Source organism: Mandrillus leucophaeus, unplaced genomic scaffold (genome assembly GCF_000951045.1).
Source record: "Mandrillus leucophaeus isolate KB7577 unplaced genomic scaffold, Mleu.le_1.0 Scaffold422, whole genome shotgun sequence".
In the NCBI taxonomy this organism is placed as follows: domain Eukaryota; kingdom Metazoa; phylum Chordata; class Mammalia; order Primates; family Cercopithecidae; genus Mandrillus; species Mandrillus leucophaeus.
The window spans coordinates 181236-195632 of record NW_012104499.1 but is presented as its reverse complement, the minus strand read 5'-3'; the positions used below and the strand labels follow the sequence as shown (position 1 = coordinate 195632).

General features: G+C 37.5%; 1 protein-coding gene across 1 annotated transcript in view; it reads left to right on the top strand.

The window, feature by feature from the left end:
• Positions 1–14118, top strand: part of FMR1NB (fragile X mental retardation 1 neighbor) — a 46923-nt gene extending 32805 nt beyond the window's left edge. Inside the window, exons 5-6 of the mRNA XM_011993017.1 lie at positions 12314–12462; positions 13955–14118. Of these exons, the coding sequence (XP_011848407.1) occupies positions 12314–12449 (136 nt within the window). The 3' untranslated portion in view covers positions 12450–12462; positions 13955–14118. The remainder of the gene's footprint in view (positions 1–12313; positions 12463–13954) is intronic.
• The last annotated feature ends 279 nt before the right edge of the window (positions 14119–14397 follow it).

Here is a 14397-nt window from a genome sequence, read left to right as displayed (position 1 = left end):
GGGAGGCGGAGGTTACAGTGAGCCAAGATCATGCCACTGCACTCCAGCCTGGGCGACAGAGTGAGACTCCATCTCAAAAAAAAAAAAAAAACAAAAACAAAAAAACAAAAATGTGAAGCAATTTGAGTTGGTGGGAGAAGTAAAAGCAGTGTAGGTGAAAAGGGTAATTACGCACCAGAGCCATATGTACTTCAGTTTCTGGCACCTAAGTCATTTTTTCCACTATTGACCATATTCATTCAATGTTTGCATGTGCCAGGTATAATGGAGGATACAGAATTTTTAAGACATAGGCCCTAATTTTAAGGAGCTTAAATCCACCTTAAAACAAATCCCAAGTATGACACATTTAAATTACAATATAAGATGAAAATAATTAAGGACTAAAATGGATGGTAGCAATAACTTACAAAAGTTTTGAAGCAGTGGAGAATAGGTTAAGTGGGAGAGGGCAGGTCAGGCTTCATGGTAGAGGTGCCATTTGAGGTCGATTTTGAAGGAGGACAGATTTGGAGTAGATGGAGGGGGTCCTTTTCACAGAATTAATTACATTCAGATGGTGGTCTTCTCTCTATAGACACCTTAACTGATTTCACTTCTGAGCAGATACGGCTTAATTTTTCCGCTGGAATAATCTATAAATGAATCTGTAGTTTACTTCTAGTTGACTTGAGTTCTAGTGTGATATGAACCCGGTATACAGAGGACTCAAGCGGGCTTGAACTGGGTGCACATACAAAAGGAAGCAGAGAGCCTTAGTGAAAAACTTTCTAAGAATTTACTAATAACTATATTAAACTAACATATAAGATGTGTTTTGAAATTTATTGCGTCCTCAAGGTTATGTAAGATCTATTTTTATCCTAATTAATAGGGATCAGAAGCTTCATTAGGTATAAGTGCCACTAGTAGGCTTAAGCCTTCGCTTAGAGGAGAAGGAAGGAAAAGATCAAGTGGATAGCAACAAAAGGAAGCAGGGAAGAGGGATTCTAAGGGGAGGAGAAAAAGGGAGGTGGCTGAATTGTTTTTATAACAGCTATTACTGTAGCCAGTGACAGTAGTCTCAAGTGCAGTTTCTAATTCGGTTTCTAATCTTTATCTGCTTTTAGATGAAGTTTAAATCTGTGTGTATATGCCATTTAAACATCTGTGGATTATGTAGTGATATGATACTTGAGTGTGTCTGTAGCTTTGGTAAGGTGGAAAATTTAAACATTATAATACCATACCTGTTACATTCAGATGAAGTGCATTTTCATGTTCTTTTTCTTCCTATCAGATTGAATTTGTAACTTTAAATTAAGACAGAATTCAGAACTTAGTCTGAAAATGACAAAACTGTATTTTCTTTCAACTAATAAAATGTCTATTTTTTTTAAAGATTGCAGATCATCTGATACACAGATGATGTAAAAAGCACATCCCCCATACACTTTCAATGTTGCTACTTGCCAGATGGCTGTTACTGAAAATTTCTACATTTAGACAAATCCTGCTGCATGATTCCCTGTATTATAATTTGGTTTTCATTATGCCAATAGTCTTAGTGCCACTTATTTTCTTACAATGAGAGGTAAAGAACTGGGAATAAATGTGTCAAAAACTGCCTTAAAATCATCACCCATTGAATTTAAAAAATAGGCATTGACATTTTCAATTTCCCATGTTTGCATGTCTCATTATACTGTACAATATAATTAGTAATGTTATTTTGAAAAACTTTATGCAGTAATTAGTGAACTACTGGAAAGTTTGAAGTTCCTAGGATTATATACATCTGGATTCAGAGGAAGGAAATAAAATCTATAAATTTTGAAAAGTATGACTAGCCTCTAAGAACTTTGATAAAATATGTCAGATGAGAATGTGAGCAAACTGTAACTCTGTTCTAACATGAGTCACTATAGGTTTGAAATTTGTATAAAGCTGGTTCTTCTTGGACGCTGTTCAGAGTAATTTAATTACTGAAATAATAAGAAAACCTCATTATAAGTGGATCATATGTCTGAGGTGTTCCCATTGCAAGGACTCCAAGGACAGCATTTTAGAGAGCTCTGGCATAGTAGGTACTATTAAAAGGAACATTCTGTTGCCAAGTAACTAATAACTTCATTGCAAAATGAAGTGACCTTTTCTCAATTCCCATTCAATTAGATGTTTTTGTCACAGAGTACACTGTTGACTGCTCCCTTCTTGAAATTTTCCCCTCTTGGATTCCATTGTTCCTCTTAAAATTTTGATCCATCTCAGTCTGCTTTTCTTTGTTCTCCCAAATGTGGTTATTTCCCAAAGCCTTACTCTCATTTATCAGAGAATGTTAGAAATATATAGGAGGAAGACATTTTAAAAGATCTGTGTTCCAATTCTGCTTTTGCCATGTTTCATGGATGTGTTTAAATTCTTTGAGTATTGATTTTCTAACAAAATTATAGTAGAGACTTGAGTTAGATAATTTCTACGGTATTTTCTGATCATAGTATTCCAAGAGTCTCTGGGTAAATTACTCTTAAATCCAAATCCTAAAATCCTCACCTCTGTCTGTTCCATATTTCCAGTCATGCTCGTGAATTAGATGTTTTATCAGCACCTCAAATGCAACATGTGAAAAAGTGAACTCATTTTCTTTTTCTCCTAAAGCATCTCCCCTTGACACTTCTCCATTCCTGTCAGTGATTTCTTTAGTTTCCCAAGCTGGAACCTTAGAGTCATTGGTGACTATTTCTTCTCATTTATCCTCAATATATAATTTTTTCACTTACTCTTCTTGTAATTTTTTTTGTTGTTGTTGTTTTGTTCTTCTTTGGAATGAGTCTGGAATTTGTCCCTTCTCCCATTTTATTGTTGTAATTTAGTCCCAGCCTTGAGTGCTTTTTCCCGTTCTAGGCAAGTGGCTTCAGGAGAGGGGCAAAAGGGGACTAAGGGTAGCATCTAAAGAGCAAAGGCAGGTTTCAGAGCTGAGAGGTCATACTTATATATCTAATCCAAGAGATTCTTAGAAGAGAGACACTATCTGAGATGGGGCTGCAGGTGGGGCTTGGAGGATGGCTAGGAGGTGGGTTCCAGAGAAGTTTCTTGGTACTTAAATAGGAATGTATGGCATTGGCCTTAGGTGAAGAGGAATTAAGGATACCTGCCAAACCAGTTTGGACATACACCTGGACTCCTAAGCTACTCCCCCTCTAATCCATCCTGCAATGTCTTGCCAGACTCATCTTCCTGAAATATCTCTATTTCATTTCATTATATCATTCAAGAACTTCTAATGCTTTCAATAATATCTGTGTTCCAGGCCTTGTGTTAGGTGCTGTGAAGGACAAAGAAACAAATCAGATTATGCTCTGTGCTCCCAGGGAACACATAGTTTATCTAATAAGGGACATATACAAGTATCTAAGGTAGAAAATCATTGTCCATAAAAGAGGTACAGGTAAAAACTTAGCATGTAGATGGCTTCTATGGAAGTAAACCTGCGATTTTTTTTTTTTTTTTTTTTTTTTTAAAGACAAGTTCTCGCTGTGTTGCCCAGGCTGGAGTGCAGTGGCATGATCATAGCTCACTGCAGCCTCGACTTCCTGGGGTCCAGCAATCCTCCCACCTCAGTCTCCTGAGTACCCAGGACCACAGGCGTGTGCCACCACACCCAACTAATTTTTGTATATTTGGTAGAGACAAAGTTTCACCATGTTGCCCAGGCTGGTCTCAAACTCCTAAGCTCAAGGAATCCACCTGCCTTGGCCTCCTAAAGTGCTGGGATTACACACAGAAGCCAACGTGCCCAGCCCATGGGTCCTGGGCTTTTCTTTACTGGGAGAGTTTTGTTATAGCTTTGCTCTCATTACTTGTTATTGGTCTGCTCAGGTTTTGGATTTCTTCCTGGTTCAATTTTGTTAGGTTGTATGTGTCTAGACATTTTTCCATTTCTTCTAGATTTTCCAATTTATTGGCATATAGTTGTTCAGAGTAGCCACTATTGACCTTTGAATTTCTATGGTATCAGTTACAATGCCTTCTTTTTTATCTCTGATTTTACTTATTTGGGTATTCTCTCTTGTTTGCTTAGTCTGGCAAAAGGTCTGTGAGTTTTATTCATCTTTCTTAAAAAACAACTTTTTGTTTCATTAATCTTTTGTATTTTCTTCATTTCAAATTTATTTATTTCTGCTCTCATCTTTATTATTTTGTTCTCCTAATTGTGGGTTTGGTTTGATTTTGCTTTTCTGGTTACTTAAGATGTATCATTAGGCTGTTTATATGAAGTTTTTCCTCTTTTTAATATAGGCACTTATAGCTATAATCTTCCCTCTGAGTACTGCTTCTGTTGTATCCCAGGTTTTGGTATATCATGTGTCCATTATCAGTTGTTTCAAGAAGTGTTTTAATTTCCTTCTTAATCACTTCATTGATTCATGGCTATTCAGGAACATATTGTCTAATTTCCATATATTTGTATAGTTTCCAAATTTCCTCTTGTTATTGATTTCTAGTTTTATTCCATTGTGTTGAGAGAAGATGCTTGTTATTGTTTTAATTTTTTTCAATGTTTTAAGGCTTGCTTTGTGACCTAACACACAGTCTATCCTTGAGGATAATTCATGTGCTGGGGAAAGAAGGTGTATTCTGTAGCCATTGTATGAAGTTTTCTCTAAATATCTATTAGGTCTATTTGGTGTACAGTGCAGATTAAGTCTGATGTTACTTTGTTCATTTTCTGTCTGGAAGATCTGTCTAGTGCTGACAGTAGGGTATTGAAGTCACTAGCTATTATTGTACTGGGGTCTATCTCTATCTTTAGCTCTAATACTATTTGCTTTATGTATCTAGGTGCTCCAGTGTTGGGTGCACATATATTTACAATTGCTATATTCCATTACTGAGTTGACCTCTGTCATTATTTGGTGACTGTCTTTGTCTCTTCATATAGTTTTGTTTTGAAATGTATTTTTTCTGATGTAAGTATAGCTACTCCTGCTCTGTCTTGGTTCCCATTGGTATGGAATGTCTTTTTTTCATTCTTTTATTTTCAATCTATATGTATCTTTCTAGGTGAAATGTGTTTCTTGTAGGCAACTGATGATTTCATTGATATGGAATGTCTTTTTTCATTCCTTTATTTTCAGTCTATATGTGTCTTTATGGGTGAACTGTGTTTCTTCATATAGTTTTGTTTTGAAATATATTTTTTTCTGATGTAAGTATAGCTACTCCTGCTCTGTCTTGGTTTCCATTGGTATGGAATGTATTTTTTTCATTCCTTTATTTTCAATCCATATGTGTCTTTTTAGGTGAAGGATGTTTCTTGTAGGCAACTGATGATTGGGTCTCATCTTTATATCTATTCAGCCACTCTATGTCTTTTGATTGGAGAGTATAGTCCATTTATATTCAGTGTTATTATTGGCAAGTAATGACTTACTTCTGCCATTTTGTTATTTGTTTTCTGGTGGCCTTGTGGTCTTCTCCTTCTACTTTCCTTCCTTCCTGTCTTCCTCTAGTGAATGTGATTTTCTCTGGTGATATGATTTAGTTTCTTGCTTTTTATTTTCTGTGGATCCATTGTATGTTTTTTGATTAGACGTTATCATGAGGCTTGCAAATACTATCTAATAACCTATTATTTTAAGCTGATAACAACATAACATTGTTTGCATAAACAAACAAGCAAAAAGGAAACTAATAAAAACTTTACATCATAGCTTCATCCCCCAACTTCTAAACTTTTTGTTGTTTCTGTTTATATCTTATAGTAGTCTATGTTTTGAAGAGTTGTTGCAGTTAATATTTTTGATTGGTTCGTCTTTTAGTCTTTCCACTTAAGAGTGGTTTATACAACAGTTACATTGTTATAATATTTTGTGGTTTTCTATATACTTATTGTTACCGGTGAGTTTTGTGCCTTCAGATGATTTATTATTGGTCATTAACATCCTTTTCTTTTTCGTCAAAGTATTCAATTTAGCATTTTGTGTAGGACATATCTGGTATTGATGAAATCCCCCAGCTTTTATTTGTCTGGGAAAGTCTTTATTTTTCTTCATGTTTGAAGGATATTTTCGTTGGACATACTATTCTAGGGTGAAGGAGTAGTATGTCTTATTTTTCCTTCAGCACCTTATATGTATCATGCCACTCTCTCCTGGCCATAAGGCTTCTGCTGGTAACTCTGCTGCCAGACTGACTGGGGCTCCATTGTGTGTTATCTGTTTCTTATCTCTTAGTGCTTTTAGGATCCGTTGTTCATCCTTGACCTTTGGGAGTTTGATCATTAAATGCCTTGAGGTCATCTTCTTTTGGTTAAATCTGCCTGGTATTCTATAACCTTCTTGTACTTGTATATTGATATCTTTGTCTAGATTTGGGACATCCTCTGTTATTATTACTTTGAACAAACTTTTACCTCTATCACCTTCTCTACCTCCTTTATAAGGCCACTAACTCTTAGATTTGCCCTTTTGAGACTATTTTCTAGATGTTGTAGGCATGTTTCATTGTTTTCTTTATTCTTTTTTCTTTTGTCTCCTCTGACCATTTTAAATGCTATTAATGTATTTTAAAATAGCCTATCTTCAAGGTCACTAATTGTTTATTCTACTTGATCAATCTGCTATTAAAAAACTCTGATGCATTCTTCAGTATGTCGGTTGCATTTTTAACTCCAGAATTTCTGCCTGATTATTTTTAATTATTTCAACCTCTTTGTTCAATTTATCTGATATAATTCTGCATTCCTGTTCTGGGTTCTGTTGAATTTCTTTGTGTTTCCTCAAAACAGCTATTTTGAATTCTTTGTCTGAAAGGTACTATGTCTCTGTTTCTCCAGGATTAGTCTCTGGTGCCTTATTTAGTTCATTTGGTGATTTCACATTTTCCTGGATGGTCTTGATGCTTGTGAATGTTCGTCTGTGTCTGGGCATTGAAGAGTTAGGTATTCATTGTACTGTTCACTATCTGGGCTTGTTTGTACCTATCTTTCTTCGGACAGATTTCCAGGTGTTCTAAGGGACTTGAGTGTTGTTATCTAAGCTGTATTTGCATTAAGAGGCATACCAAATTCAGTGACACTGTGGCTCTTGCAACTTGTAAAGGTATTGCCTTAATGGTCTTGGATAAAAAACAGAATAATTCCCTGAATTACCATCAGAGGCTCTAGTTCTCATCCTTTCCTTTTCCCCAATCAAATGGAATCTCTCTCTCTCTGGGCTGAGCTGCCTGGAGCTTTGGGATGAGGTGACCCAAACGCCACTGAGGCCACCACCACTGGGACAGCACTAGGTCAGACCTTAAGCCAGCACAGCACTAGGTCTTGTCCAAGGCTCACTGTAATCACTACCTGGCTATGTTCGCTCAAGGCACTGGGACTGCTGTTTGTAAACAGCAGGTGGCAAAGCCAGCCAGCCTTGTATCCTTTCCTTCAGGGTGGTGAGTTCTTGCAGGCCCCAGGCATGTCCAACGGTACTTTCCAGGAGCCAAGAACTAGAGTCAAAATCTTAGAAATATACCTAGTATTCTGTTGTACTGCAGGTGATCTGGCACTCACCACAAGATGCAGTTCTTCCCACTGTTTCTTCCCCTTTCTACAGGTGGAAAAGCCCTACCTTGTGGCAACCACCACTGCAGGCCCACTGAGAGTACTGCCAATGTTCTCTTAAAGCCCAAGGACTCTTCTGTCTGCTTGTGGTGAATGTTACGTGGCCTGGAACTCACCACCCTTCAGGGCAGTGGGCTCCCCTCTGGCCCAGGGCAGGTCCAGAAATGCCATCTAACAGCCAAGGCCCAGGATTGGGTACCCTAAAAGCCCACTTGGTGCTCTACTCCCCTGTGACTAAGCTGGTAATTAAGGTTCAAGACAAAGTTCCCTTTACTTTTCCCACTGCTTTTCTCAAGTAGGAGTCTCTCCCTGTAGCCACAACAGCTGAGGATGTGCTGAGTCACACCTGCATTCAGCAAGTCTCAAAGTCTCACCCAAGGCTCACAGCATATTACCTAGGTATCACTGCTTGTTATTCAGGGCCCAAGGGCTTTTCAGTCAGCAGGTCCTGCCAGGACTGGATCCTTCCCTTTAAGGCAGTAGATTCTCTCCTGGTTCAGGGTATATCTAGAACTGTCATCTGTGAGCTAGGGCATGAAAAGGGGACCTCTTGACTCTGACTGGTGCCCTTTCCTACTGTGGCTGAGCTGATATCCAAGATGTAAGACAAAGTCATCTTCACTCTTCCCCTTCCTCTTCTGAAACAGATAGAAGGAGTCTCTTTTGGAGCTGTGAGTTTTGCAGCCTGGAGTTAGGGGAGGGGTGGCACCAGCATTCCCTTAGGCACCCTGGCTAGTGTATCAGTAGGTTGGGTGCCTCCTAAATCCACTGATTCTTAGCCCAATTCAGCACTAGGACTCACCTAAGAATTGCAGTCCTTGTGGCCTAGACTGCCTTTCAAGATTATTGAGGGCCGCAGTGAACTTTTGGCCCACAGTGGCAAGGCTTGCCAGATTCAATCCTGACCACTGGGATGGGTGGTTCCCCTCTGGCTAGGTCTGGTTTAAATAGTTCCCCTGTGAGTGGGCATCAGCTGAGTTCAGCCTGGTTTTGCTTTCTGCTTTGACAGGGCAGCTCTGAGTTCAATGTAATGTCTCACAATTGCTGCACTCTTTCTCTCCCAAGTGCACAGATTCTTTTTCTGTGCCATGCAGCCACTGCTGGGGGTAGGGAAGAGGTGGCATTGGCAATTCAAGACAGTCTTTCGTACTTTCGTTAGTACTTCTTTCAGCTATATGAAGGTAAAAGCAAGTACTCTGAGTGCTCCCCTGATTTTTGATTCTTATGAAGGTGCTTTTTTTTTTTTTTTCTGTGTAGATAGTTGTTAAATTTGGTGTTCCTATGGTGGGGTAGGATGGGGATAATTGTTAGAGTCTTCTATTCTGCCGTCTTGCTCTGTCCTCAGGCCATTTCTTTCTTTCTCATCAGTTATGTTAAACTCTTGAGGTTCCAAAACACCCAACAAATTTCTTCAGTGATGTATGTTTTTGTTTCTTTGAGCCCCTAGCCTCAGAGTTACCTGATGTACTCAATTCTGAGGAATTGCCCCTTTATTCATCGTTGGCCACCGAGTTTCATGCCCACATCTTGAACATTGTTATTCACTAAAAATTGAACCTCTGAGTCTCTGAAATCTTAAAGTTCAAAATCCTACTCTTTGACCATAGGTTCCTTGTCCTCTAGCTTTTTCTCTGCTTTTTTTTTTTTTTTTTGCTGGACCTGTTATTTAACTCATTGAGGCCTCCAGCCTCTTTAACTCTCTTTTTTCTCCTGGTCTGCCATCTTCCTAACATCATCTGCTTTTTTTTAAAATCCAGCCTGGATCCCGTTGTCTAGTACTTTAATCCATTCTTGTTTCCGGTCCCCTTGTTTCATTGAAACTGAATCCATACCACTTCTCTGCTGTTAGATCTAGGCTCCTGGGAATTTTTAGAAGAAAAAAATGTCCCACAACTATGTGGATCTGTGTCATTAGAAATTTCCAGTGAGCTCACTTAACATTTCCAGTCATGCTACTCTACTTGATGTTTACAAATAACATGCCATCTTGCCACTCTGATTCTCATAAAGTGTATCTGCTAACTGAAATGCTCTTATGCATCTCCCCACCTCCACTTTTCTTTATCTGGCTCTCTCTACTCAGGCTGCAGGTCTCATCTTAGATGTCACCTCTTCTAGGAAGCTTACTCCAAACCTCCTGCACACATTGGGTCAGGCTTCTTCTTGTCTGCCTTCTACCAATCTCTGATTACCTCTACTTGAACTTATCTCAATGTAATATTGTTTGTATATCTACTTTCCCTTCTAAATTTTAAGCTCCTCAAGGACAGGTACCATATCTTATTCATGTTTATGTCTCTAGTACTTAGAATAATGTTTATTTAATAAATGAGCAAATATATCAGTGAGTGAATGAGTGTGCAAGAAATTGACCTTTTCAGTGTGAGTATGCTGGCCATGATATATAACACTTCATATGAAAAGAAGAAAATCACCTCTAGTACACTGAAAAATCATTTCACTCCTACTCTCTCCCTTGGGCATTTTCACTGGATGTTAGGTGGAATAGCTAACCTTGGATCTCAGTAGTAAATGTTAGTCATATAGCCAGTTAGTGATGAGGCTGAACAAAAACCAAGTCCTCTGAAACCTAGGCCGGTTTTGAAATAATAAGGCCATGTTGCTTTTATGTTGATAATTAGGGTGAAATGTACATGACCAAATTTAAAATAAATCTGTGGATAAAAAAGACATAGTCATTTTAATTATATAAAATAGGATATATTGACATCACAGCATTAGAAAAAAGCATAAGTTCTCAGTTTCTTCTCTAAAATCCTGAAATTCAAAAATTTCTGCAAACCTAAAAATTTTGTTTTATTCATTTTGTGACAAATCTGGACTGAGATTCCTTCTAGTCATTATTTAATTCTTAGAGTGAATATTCATATATTTTGTTGCAGAAATGTTACTGTGTTTGATTATGAGATGCTACCCCAGACCCCATGGGAATGTCATGTAATATTCAATATATGATGTCATATTACCTCTCTAAAATCCAAAATAATCTGCATTCTCAAACACATCTGGCCCCAAGGGACTGAGAACTGTGTAGTTCTTTCAGTTATTATTTTTTTAGACTGCAGGTAACAACATGGCAACATAAACAGGCCATAGATAAATCATATAAATATATTTTTTGCCTTCACTTACCATTTCGTTTATGCCAGGAGACATTTTTATGATAAATTGGGAAAGAATTTCTTTGTTCCACATTTGTCTAACCTAGTGGAGCTCAGTGTCAACCCAGTAATACAGTTTTAGGGTAGAAAAGTTAGTATTATCTTCAAAGTCATAATTTCAAAGGCAGACTTATGTATCTCTGGGACCCACATGCTCAGAACCTTGTTTTTCTGTACAGCTAAGTAGCACTTACAATGTCCTTGTATCTTCTTCTGTATGCTACCTAGCTTGAGCTGAGGATAGGATTATTTATCTGTCATTACCTCTTCATCATAGTGTGTGCAAATCTTTCTCTCTTTTTTTCTATCTTTGGATTTTTCTCTTTGCTTAACTCTGCCATGAACATTACTATTTTTTTTCTTCTTGGCTTATGTTTAGTTCTTTAGAAAGTAAAAGCCCTATAAGCATAAAAATCAACAAACATTTCTTGATAAAAATCAACAAACATTTCCATTTCCTCTGTGGGATATAAAAAGTGATAAGGTAAGGTTCCAGTCTGAAGGAATTTACAAGCTTTGAGGAGAGAATGAGACAGGTTAGTGTAGTAGGAGAGAGATTGTACTTTAGATTTAGGTAGATCTGGATTTGAATCCTGCTTCTACTACTGAGTAGTTTGGTGACCTCGACAAGTTACTTTCCCTCTTGGTGCCTCAGTTTCCCCATATGAAAAATGGGAATGATAGAAATAATACCTGCCTCATCAAGTCGTTATGAAGATTAAATGAGATCATGCACATGACATGCTTATATACAGGCCTTGGCACATAGGAAGTTTATCATACCTGCTACTAGCCATTATTCATGAACACTGCAAAGTGGTCTAATGGAAAAAGCTTGTACTTTAGAGTCAAACAGACCTACCTTTAAATCCTGGCATCTCCATTACTAGTTATCTGTGACCTTGGGTGAATTATCTTACCTCTTTAAGCCCCAGTTTAATCATTTGCAAAATAGGAAACACACATTCTAGGGTTATTGGAGGATTTAATGAGAAAGTATATAAAGCACTTAGTGAAGTTCTTGGCATGTGGTAGCCTCTCAAGTGCCCCTTTACCAACTGTCCACACAAATACAAGGAGGTACGAGATTGTATACCCAATGACAACAGGAGTAAGTGAAAGTGCTTTGAAAATTGTCAATGCTAATATAATGTGAGCCATTACTATGTAGATTTGAAGTTCATAGGAGGAAGGAATCCCTCTAAACTAGGAGTGGAAGAGAAGGCTTCCTAGACAAGATAATATCTATGCTTACTGTTAAAGAGTGGGTAACATTGATGTCAGCACAGGGAAGTGGGAGAGCATTTCTGTTACAAAAGGTCACATAATCAAAATGACTGTATAGAGAATAATAGTGATGGTTATGATGATCAATATGAGCAAGCCAAGTGGAATAATTTCTGTCAGATTTATTAAATCTGGTGAGTTAAAAATATCAAGTGAGAGAGTATAGTTATCTGGGCAAATATTTTTTTCCTTATAACCTCCCATTATTATTCTGTCACTAACGAGAAATAGGGTTTCACTTGAACTTCTTATATTACAGCAAATGGGCCAATTATTTACGAAGGAAGGTCAGCAGAGTTGTAACGGGTTTGAAGAAACAAAGAAGGAAACGAAAGAGGAAGTCTAAAATGTTACAGAGAGCAGCAGGAGGAGATGAGGAACATGGTGAAGAGTAGCAAGAGACCAAAGGTAATTGACAATAGGATTTAAAGTTGAAGTGCTCAATCTCTGATTCTTGTTAGCTTTATATTTCTACCATCATCTTGGTTTGACTGAAACATTTTTTTAACCACACAAATGTTTGGATCACAGGAGGGGCAGCTTCTGAACAAATATTTATCACTAGAGATATTGAGATGGTAGGAAAATGGATAAGAAATGTGCCAAATTGTTTTGAGTGCCACATTATATGGTATACACAGGTCAGCTTTTCAGAGGGAGAAAAGAAGTTGAACCTGCCCACTCTGACTCTATGGCTCCCTGATAGACACCCTTGGTAAATAATGAAGGCCACAGTCCTCATATGTGACCACATCACATATCCAGTGGAAGGAGCATGGCCTTAGGAGTCTGACAGAGCTGAGATTGAATCCTGGATCTTACCTGTTAGTCTCAGCTACCTGTTCTTCAAACCTGCATGATGTAGTGTTAGAAGAGGTTGAGAGAGGGATCCCAGAATCATATACTAGGGACTACTTTGTACAAGTTACACTTGTACAGGCTTATAGACCCCTAGCCTTGACTTGGGTCTCCTCCTCCCAAAATAACTGTGAAGGACCAAGTAAGAATAAAATGGTTGGTGAGAAACAAAGCTGTATCTCAGGGACTGGGAGTAAGGAGACCCAGGTCATTAACTAGTAGTGTTTCCATAGGCAGTGAAATTAACCTTTCAGTTCCTTGATACCATCATCTTAGATTTTTTGTGTAACTTAAACAATATAATGTATGTGAAAATGTTTTGAAAATTGCAAAGCACTACCCAAAATTAAGGTGTTAAGTTACAGAGAGGCAAAGGAATGGAATAACAGACCACTGAATTCCGTGTCAGGAGACTCTGGCTTTAGTCCCAGTTCTGCCATTATTTACAGTGTATGCTTGAGCAAGTCGTTTAACTTTCCTGGGCTTCATTTCACCAATCTTCAGAATGAGAAGGTTGATTTGATGAATAGGAAAAGCAATTTATCTCAGAAGAAAAAAAAGAAAATCTTTATATAAGGTATCATATATGTATATTTGATACATATTTACTTAAGCTAACACATAAATATATATTACTATAATAATGCCTTGTATTATTATTCATATGAATATATTTCCTTGTATCAGTTTGATGCAATACATGTGTGCATATGTACACATGTACACACACATATATACATATATAACATTATAACTAGACTAACAAAACTTGGTTTCTGTGGACCATTCACTGAGACATGGAAGTTAACTTTGTTATTCAGAAATTATCTCTCTAATGATATTTGCTCTAATCTATTTTATATGTATGCCTCACAGAACAGAAGATGATGTACTGGCAAACTGAAAATACATAAGTTAATCATAACATTCACTATAAAGAATTTGATAATTTTGTTACAGGGACTTCCTTTTATGACAAAGTGTGATGTGTGAATACTAGTCTTTTCAAGTTGTTTAACCCCACTTTACTTTTCTCCCATAGCATTATTTTCCCCTCGAGACAACACAAACCATTCAGAGCAGAGGGGACTGTCTCAGCCATCCAAACCTCATGGAGCATTTTGGAAAGTTAAAAATTGGTTCTTATTTTTGTCATGTTTACTTTCAAACGTGAAATAAAATTGAGTTCTGTTTTCGTGCATCAAACCAGAATCTGAATTCTTTTTATTAAAAACGGTTCCTACAGAATCTTTAAAAACATGCCTAAAACACTGGTGGCATTTCAGATCCTAAAAAGTTACATGATTTTTCCAACTTGGGTTATTGTATCAAGGTATACTTCTGTTGGTACTAAATAAGACATATGTTCCATGTTGTTATTCACCTGTCAGCAAGCAGAGAGAAAAACCCCAATGATCATATGTTGCAGTGTATGGTACTTCGTTTATTTTGAGGAAAAGAGGTGAAGATAATTTATAGGGTTTT